Consider the following 9648-nt stretch of genomic DNA (forward strand, 5'->3'; position numbering starts at 1 on the left):
TTTGGGACAGGGATGGGGGTGGAGATGGAACCAAAGATTAAACCCAGGGGCACTTCACTACTGAGTTACACTCCCATTTTTTTTTTCTTTTTTTGGTGTCAGGGTCTCACTAAGTTGCTTAGAGCCTCGCTAAGTTGCTGAGGATGGCTTTGAACTTGTGATCCTCTTGCCTCATCCTTCTGAGCCACTTGGATTACAGGCATGCACAACCACACCCAGCCCTGATATCCTATTTTTTATTTCAAACATTTCTATTTGACATTTTCTGATTTAAACTTATATAATTATTATGGCAGATATTGTTTTTTTTTTACTACAAAATATCTGTTCCTTCTCTTTATTCCTTTTTTTATAGAGCTCTTTTTATTGTTGTTTGTTCATTTGTTCATGGAGAGAGCAGAAATCCCTTGATCTCAGAGAAGGTGAAAAATGAGCTGTAAGAAGTCTTCTGGAGAGCTGTTAGGAAACCTCCCTCCTTGTTAAGGGAGAAAATAAAAGAGAAGCTCTTGCCCCATAGTGCTCCTTTCACTTACTATCTTGACTACGGTTCTTTAAGGATGCAATGGAGCATAGAGCAAAATACCAATATGCTCAGTATAATACAGCAGGAATCTAGAAAAGGGTACTTGATGAAATCATTGAATCACTGCATCAAAGCTGAAATCACAGAGGTGGGCAAGGTGGCTCATGCCTGCAATCTCAGCACCTTGGGAGGCTAAGGTAGGAGAATCACAATTTCAAAGCCAGTCTCAGCAACTTAGGCCCCAACCAACTCAGTAGACCCTGACTCTAAATAAAATATAAAAAAGGACTGGGAATGTGGCTCAGTGGTTAAGCACCCATGGGTTCAAACCCCAATACCCCCACCCCAAAAAAACCACTGAAATCATCTTTCTCCAAATTCTTATGATGTGCAATAATTCAGTAGTATTACTTTAGATTAAGTCATTTTAATCAGTTAAATGTTATATGCAGCTAAAGCATTCCATATAAGATACAATGTATTAAAATGTAGGAGTAATGGGTTTTTCTTGATACAAATAAATTATTCAGAATGGTGAGTTTCATTGTCTCATATTTATATACACATAAAAACATAATTTGGTGCATTTCACTCCCTAATACCTCTTCAACTTCCTCTATCCTAAAGATCTCTCTTCTACTTTCATAGCCTCCTTTCTCCCTCTGCCTCCCATTTTTTTCTCCCAGTTTTCACATATGAGAGAAAACATACTTTTCTGAGTCTGGCTTATTTCACTCAAAATTATGGAAACCTAGGCTGATTTCATAATGTGGCTATTGTGAATTGTGCTGCAAAAAAAACATGAGTATGCATGTATCTCTTAAGTATGCTGACTTCAATTCTTTGGATAAATACATAGGAATAGTAGAGCTGGATCATGTGGTAGTTCCATACTGATTTCCATTGTGGCAGCACTCAATTAATATTCCTACCAACAGTGCCTGTGAGTGTCTCCAACACCCTCATCCTTTCCAGTGGTTATTGTTACTTGTATTCCTGATGATTACCATGCTAACTGGAGTGAGATTTTCATCTCAGTGTAGTTTTGATTTGTGAGATTCAGGTTTCGTATAAATGTTAGTAACTAGAAGTCAATCAATGAAACACAGAGCTGATTTTTAAAGAATTCAGAAAAAATGACGAGGTTCTAACAAGACCAACAAAGAATCAAAAAGAAAAGATGCAAATTACCAATATCAGGAATGAAACACACACGAATACAGACTCTACAGACATCAGAAGAGTATGAAGGGAATACTACAGACAAGTCTACACGCAGAAATTTGAAAATAAAGATGAACCAATTTCTTGAAAAACACTATTGTAACCAACCCAATACAAAATATACCCTATTCATGTATTGAAAGACTAAAATAGAATAAAAGTGTCAATTCTCTGCAACCAGTAGACAGGTAATGAAATTGATATACAAAGAGGAAACCCTACCAAAATCCAAGCCTTATTTTATACACACACACACACACACACACACACTCACAGACATATGATATACATACACACACATATGTATACGTATGTGTGTATATGATATATAGCACATTATTTTCATATTTATAGAAAATCAAAGGAATTGGAATAGCTAAAATGCGAGGCACAGTGGTACATATCTTTAATCCCAGTAACTATGAAGCCAAAGGCAGGAAGATTACAAGTTCAAGGTCAGCCTTGACAGCTTAGCAAGACACTATCTCAAAATTAAAAATAAAAGGGTCTGGAATATTGCCCCATGGTAGAATGCCCCTGAGTTCAATCCCCAGTATTGCAAAAAATACAAATAAAATAAAAAGAATAGGCCAGGTGTAGTGGCACACACCTGTAATATCAGTGGCTAAGGAAGCTGAGATAGGAGGATCTTAAGTTCAAAGCCAGACTCAGCAACTTGGTGAGGTTCTAAGCAACTCAATGAGACCCTATTTCTAAATAAAATACTAAGAAGAGCTGGGGATGTGGCTCAGTGGTTGAATGTCCTGGGGTTTAATCCTTGGTATAAATAAATAAGTAAAAAAGAAAGAAATAGCTAAAACAATGTAGATAAGAAAAATAAAGGAAGAAGAATCAGTCTATATAATTTCAATATTTATTATGTAGCTATATGGTAATGGCAGAGGTATAAATGCAGAGATTGTTGGAAAGGACAAAGTCATCCAGAAACAGACCTACATGATATGCCCAGTTGATTTTTAACAAAGACAGAAATGCAATTCAATGGGAAAAAAAGATAGCTTTTTTTTTAGGTAAACTTTTTATATTTTCAGTTTTAGAGTTATAGAAAAAATTTGAAAATACAGCAAGAAGTTTCTATGTCATGCCAATCCTCATTATTAATATCTAAGATTAGTGTGGTACATGTCTTACAATTAATGTACCAATGTGAATATATTATTATTAACTGAAGTCCATAGTTTGTTCTGAGTTTCTTAGATTTTTGCTAGCATCTTTTTTTTTCTGTTCCAACCTTCCATTCAGAATATCACATTACACACAGAGGTTGTGTTTCCTTAGGTTCCTCTTGGCTATGAAAATTTCTTGTGTTTTTTAAAAATATTTTTCATTGTAAAGGGATACAATACCTTTATTTTGTTTATTTATTTTTATGTGGCACTGAGGTTCGAACCCAGTGCCTCACAAATTCGAAGCAAGCATTCTCCACTGAGCCACACACACAGCACCAGTCCTCATGCTTTTTTTTTTTTAATAACATTATTTGAGGAGTAGTGCTAAGGTACTTTGAAGAGTGTCCTTCAACTGGATTTACCTGATGTTTTTCCTCATGAATGTGTAGGGATTATGAGTTTGGTGGAGAAAGCAAAAGAGGTTAAGTACCATCTTGATCATAACATATGAAGGGTACATACTCTCAGTGTGACACCACTATTTATGTAAACCTTAATTGCGCTGGGGTTGAGATACCATTTGTCAGATTTCTCCTCTTTAAGTTTACTGTGTGTGTGTGTGTGTGTGTGTGTGTGTGTGTGTGTGGTACTAGGGACTGAACCCAGAGCTTCATAAAGTACCACACACACACACACACACACACACACACATACACACACAGAGTAAACTTAAAAGCTCTGGGTCCAATCCCTAGTAACACACACACACACACACACACACACACACACACTGCACATTCTACTGAAGTGCACATTCAATCCTTTTTATTTTGTTTTAAGGGTCAAGCTAAGTTTCTGAGGCTAGCCTCACAAGTTTGAGTTACAGACTGAACCCAGCCTTCCAAATAGCTGGGATTACAGGTGGAACCACATACCCAGCTTGTAAATTTACTCATTTTTTCTGCTTTTCATACCCTACAGTTTAATTTGAGAAAGAGAGAGGAAAAAAGTATGAAGAAAAAGGAAGGGAGAAAAAAATGAAGTACTGAAGCATGCAAAAACATAGATGAATTTCAAATATAGCATGCTAACTGAAAGAAGCCAGACACAGAAAACCACGTTATATGTTTGTACTTATGACATTTCCATGGGCTGGGATGTAGCTCAGTAGTAAACTGCTTGCTTGCCTAGTATGCAAGAGGCCCTGAGTTCAATCCCCAGAAAGGAGGAAGAAAGAAAGAAACAAAGAAAACCAGTTATTTTACAACCACTTATGAAATTTCCAGAAAAGGTAAATTTTTCGAGACAGAAGTAGATTAGGGGTTGCCTGGGGCTGAGAAGTGGGAAGTTGCCACAAGGAGGGCAAAGTTTCTTTATGGCCTGATGAAAATGCTCTAGAATTAGATTGTACTGATCTATAACTCTGTCATTCTACTAATAAAAGAATATCTGAACTGTATGCTTTAAATGAATAAATTTTAGTAAGCTGCTTTTAAAAAATATGGTTATTACTCTTTCAATCCTGCCCCAAACCCTGTATTTTTCCCATACCCTACAGAAGATGATTTTATCAGTTTTTTGTTTTTGTTTTTTTTTTTTTTTTGTCTATCCTACCAGTTTCCTTTGGCAAATCTAAGTAAATACACACACATGTTTGTATGTGTGTGTATAAACATCTTCATTAAAATTACATCACTTGAAGCCAGATGCTGTGGCAAACACATATAATTTGAGCAATTAAGGAGACTGAGGCAGGAGGATCAAAGTTGGATGGCAGCCTCAATAACTTTGGCAAGCCCTATTCTGAAAATAAAAATTAAAAAGTGTTGGGGATGTGGCTCAACAGTAGAGAACCCCTGGATTTAATCCCCAGTAACACTAGGAAAAAAATTAAATCACTTTAATTTTGCCTTAATTGCTGGTGATTAAGAAAAACCAGCTGTAATTGAGAGATAAGAAAAAAAACTCTCTTTAAAACTTTTATAAATTTTGAAAGGACAATTCTACTGCCTAACTCCACAAGAGTTGTAAAATTTATAACATTGGCTTCAGCATGCCTAACTACTCCTGCAAATACATTGCTTAAAAGTGGGGGGGAGGCTTACAAATTAAGAACAAGAAGGAGGAGGAGAGCCAGGTGTGGTGGCACACTCCTGTAATCCCAGCAACTCAGGAGGCTGAGGCAGGAGGATTGCAAGTTCAAGGCCAACCTCAGCAACTAAGCAACTTTTACAAGACCCGATCTCAAAATAAAAAAAATAAAAAAGGGCTGAGAATGTGGCTCAGTGGTTGGGTTCTATCCCCAGTACACTCTCCACACACACACACACACACACACACACACACACACACAAAAGGAGGAGAATGAAAATGACTGAATTGCCATGTGTGGGACCACAAGATAGAAACGATTAAAAATGATTGGGAGAAAAGAGGGCTGAGTGAGTGTGTGAGTATATATGTGCTGGTAGTATCTGCATCTGCCCACAATGTGTACGAAAGAAATGACCTTCAGTAGATTTTGCAGGACTGAGACTGTGTGAACAAGTTCTCCACTTCCATGAGAGGAAGGAAGTATTGCCTTTGCCAATTCCCCCATTTTGACCACTAGGTGGCAACACCAGCTCAAGAATTCTTGCTCTTCTAGAAAGGAGAAAAGAGATTGTAGAGAAGTCTACATTTTAAATCAGAGCACGCACAAATTCATACAGGTGAAATGTCAGGTATATATAAAAATTCAAACCGAAATGCAAAATGCCCTTGATGGTTGTTAACAGCAACTTTTGCTCTTAAATTTGAGGAGTTTCCAGACATAGAGCTGGATTTGAGGTAGGTGTGGTGGCATACACCTGTAATCTCAGCTACTTGCGAGGATGAGACAGGAGGATTGCAAGTTCAAGGACAGACTGGGCAATTTAGTGAGAATCTGTCTTTAAATAAAAAATAAATTTAGGACGTTTCAAGATGGCAGAATAGAGCAGGATGCTTTCCTGGCTGCTCTGTGGCGTGAAGCCAAGAAAGCAGACAGGCAGCTTCTCACTAAGATGGGTGAATGAAAAAAGAAAGAAAGGGACTTTACTGGAATTTAATACTGGACACTCAAAGCAGATCGGGAAGTCTGGAGGTTGAATATAATAAAATGAGGAAGAAATCTCGAGCACCACAGCCACTGCTGAGGCCATAGGCACCAGCCAGAGTGGCCCTTCTACAAGCACAGTGAAGGAATAAGGGAATTAAAGAAAACCCAGATTCTTAGGAAGACTGAGGCATGTCTGGATATGGAGAGTTTAGAGATCAAAGACACTGCCCAAATAAATGGAAAGACATGTCACACAATATCCATGTGCAGGAAATAAGCTGCCACCTCTTCAGGCTGCATGCAGATGACAGGGAAGAAACCAATTTGCAGCAGCAGCACAGGGAGCAGAAACTGAGGGAGCTGACTCCTGGCAAACCTAAGTCTGGCCTAGAATATAGGCCTGGAAAACCCACACTACACAACATACAGTGTGCCTAAGTGGCCAGCAGAAAATCAAACTTGGACAAAGGTTTACACAGGGGACAACTCACTGTGGAAACCCACCAGGTTCTCCTCCTCCCCCTGCAATACAGCTGCTTTCAGAATTGGCTGGGAGAGATGCCCCTGGCCAGGAATTCGAAAAGGTGGGGGGGCAGGAGAAATTGAGTTTACAGACTGAACCCAAGACCAGTAAATGTGGAGTCCACAGGTGACATAGTGGATGAAGAATTGGCTCCTCCACCACATGAGTAGAACCCAGGGGAGACCCCTAGGGTGCACTTTCAGAATGGATCAACAATTGCTGAATCCTGAAAGTGTGCTTATTTAAAATCTCTAGACCAATTGGCAATCAGTGAAGAGCCCACCTACTCCTAAACCCCCTCCTCCAGGAATTCTGCCTATGGGATTACCTCTCTTATTCCAGAAATCCAGAGAGTGGATCACACTCCAGAAGATTCCACCTAACACTGTTGAGAATCTTTTGAACTCCAATGGAAATAATTCTTTTTTATTGAGTTTTTTTGTTTTTGTTATTTTGGGTTTTTTTCTCTCCCATTTTTCTCAATTCCCTTTCTCTCTTTTTTTCTGCTGACAGCTGATCTCTATTGTTCTCTTTCACTCTTCCTTTATTTTTTTACTTCTATCTTCTTTCCTCCTCCCTTATAATCATCATCACCATCCTATGTCACTTCTGTTATCTCTTCTTTCACCATTCAAAATTGTAATTGTTTTTGAAAATTTACTATTTTTATTGTAGGCAATAACTGATCATTTCTATTTATTGTGACAATTAACATTGTAGACATCTCAGCAGGAACTATTTGGTTTAATGCTATATATTGTTTGCAATAGTTGTTGAAATTATTCGTCTCCCCTTAAACAGCAAGGCACTGGAAACCTTCAGAGACACTATAAATCCACAAGGTAGAAACTCTACTGCCTCAAATCCGTATAGTAAAATGGATATACACAAAAACTACATGAAAAAGCAAGGGAATAAATTGACTTGAATGACGCAAGATACTCCAATAATAGAATCCACTGACACCACAGTGGAAAAAATGTCAGAGAAGGAATTTAGAATGTACAGAGTTGAACTGATCTGTGAAATAAAGTAATATATAAGGAATAAAATCAGAGAAAAAATACAGGCAGTGAAAGATCACTTTGATAAAGAGAGATTCTGAGGAAGAAGAAGAGGTGAGAACGACCCCCCGGACCGACCAAAGCTGCGCGCCGCTGCATCCCCGCGTCCAGCACCTGCGTCCCGCCGCCGTCGCCACCATGCCCAAGAGAAAGGCTGAAGGGGTTGCTAAAGGAGATAAAGCCAAGGTGAAAGACGAACCACAGAGAAGATCTGCAAGGTTGTCTGCCAAACCTGCTCCTTCAAAGCCAGAGCCCAAGCCTAAAAAGGCCCATGCAAAGAAGGGAGAGAAGGTACCCAAAGGGAAAAAGGGAAAAGCTGACACTGGCAAGGATGGGAATAACCCTGCAGAAAATGGAGATGCCAAAACAGACCAGGCACAGAAAGCTGAAGATGCTGGAGATGCCAAGTGAAGTGTGTGCGTTTTTTATAACTGTGTACTTCTGGTGACTGTACAGTTTGAAATACTATTTTTTATCAAGTTTTATAAAAATGCAGAATTTTGTTTTACTTTTTTTTTAAGCTATGTTGTTAGCACACAGAACACTTCATTGTTGTTTGGGGGGGAAGGAGCATATGTCACTAGTAGAATGTCTCCAAAGCTGGATTGCTGTGGGGGAAGACACCTTTCCCTTCTAGTTTTGAGAGACTTCCTCTTTGTTCCTAAGAGGAAGGGATTCCCTGATGTTGGCACACATAGCCACCTTGGCACAAATGCCTTGTGGTATGGAAAAACTCAAACTCATCTGTATGTCCTCCTGTCCCTCTCTGCCATCGGCATAGACTTAACTCCCCTAAACCTGTTGGGACCTGATTCCCAACAGTTGGTTTTACCAGTGTGTGGGGCAATCTGGACTTTCCAGGGACGTCATTGAGAATAGTGTCCCTCAGAAGAGCAGCAGTTCCTTTTCTAGATTGTGGATCTTCAGATTAATAATTTTTGCCATTTTCCTTTCATTTCCTGAAAGTCAGGGTCGGCTTGTGAAAAGTTGTTAAACAACATGCTAAATGTGAAATGTCAACCCTCACTCTAAACTTTCCCTATTCAGAGCATCAAATGAAGACTTCATTGGGTTTTATAGTGGCTTTCTGATTTTGGTAGTCCATTCAAGAAGGGAGTTTGAAAGTTGTTGTATACTGTTAACGGTTGTCTGCCCATGTCCTGCCTGAAATACCATGATTGTTTATGAAAAGTATCTTTAATAAAGCTGGATACAGTTTGGCTTGGAAAAAAAAGAGAGAGATTCTGAAAAAAAAATTCAAGCAGAAATCCTCAAAAGGAAGCAATCAATAAACCAAATTAAAAATTCAATCAAAAGCATCACCAACAGAACTGATCACTTGGAAGACAGAGTTTCAGGCAATGAAGAAAAAACATATACTCTTAAAAACAAAGTTGAATGTGGGGAAAAGGTACTCTCATACATTGCTGGTAGAACTGCAAATTGATGCAGCCAATATGGAAAACAGTATGGAGATTCCTTGGAAAACTGGAAATGGAACCACCATTTGACCTAGCTATCCCTCTCCTTGATCTATACACAAAGGACTTAAAAACAACATACCACAGGGATGCAGCCTCATCAATGTTTATAGCCAAACAATTCACAATAGCTAAACTGTGGAACCAACCTAGATACCCTTCAGTAGATGAATACATTAAAAAAATATGGCATATATACACAATGAAATATTACTCAGCTATAAAAGAGAATAATAAAATCATGGCATTTGCAGGTAAATGGATGGAGTTAGAGAAGATAATGCTAAATGAAGTTAGCCAATCCCCCAAAACCAAATGCCGAAAGTTTTCTCTGATATAAGAAGGCTTATTCATAGTGGGATAGGGAAGGGGAGCATGGGAGGAATAGACGAACTCTAGATAGGGCAAAGGGATGGAATGGGGAAGGGAGGAGGCAGAGGGTTAGGAAGGATAGTGGAATGTGATGGACATCATAATCCAAAGTACATCTATGAAGATACGAATTGGTGTGATCATACTTTATATACAAGCAGATATATGAAAAATTGTGCTGTATATGTGTAATAAGAATTGTAATGCATTCCACTGTCATTTATTTTTTAAAAGTCAATTAAAACATTTTTT

General features: G+C 38.5%; 1 protein-coding gene across 1 annotated transcript; it reads left to right on the top strand.

Moving 5' to 3' along the window:
* The first annotated feature begins 7623 nt into the window (after nucleotides 1-7623).
* On the top strand, nucleotides 7624-8710 carry LOC308648748 (non-histone chromosomal protein HMG-17-like). The gene has a single exon (XM_081293739.1). The coding sequence runs from the start codon at nucleotides 7682-7684 to the stop codon at nucleotides 7952-7954; it is 273 nt and encodes a 90-aa protein (XP_081149865.1). The 5' UTR covers nucleotides 7624-7681; the 3' UTR covers nucleotides 7955-8710.
* Nucleotides 8711-9648: the final 938 nt, after the last annotated feature.

This window comes from Spermophilus citellus (genome assembly GCF_964194105.1).
Source record: "Spermophilus citellus genome assembly, chromosome: 5".
Lineage (NCBI taxonomy): Eukaryota > Metazoa > Chordata > Mammalia > Rodentia > Sciuridae > Spermophilus > Spermophilus citellus.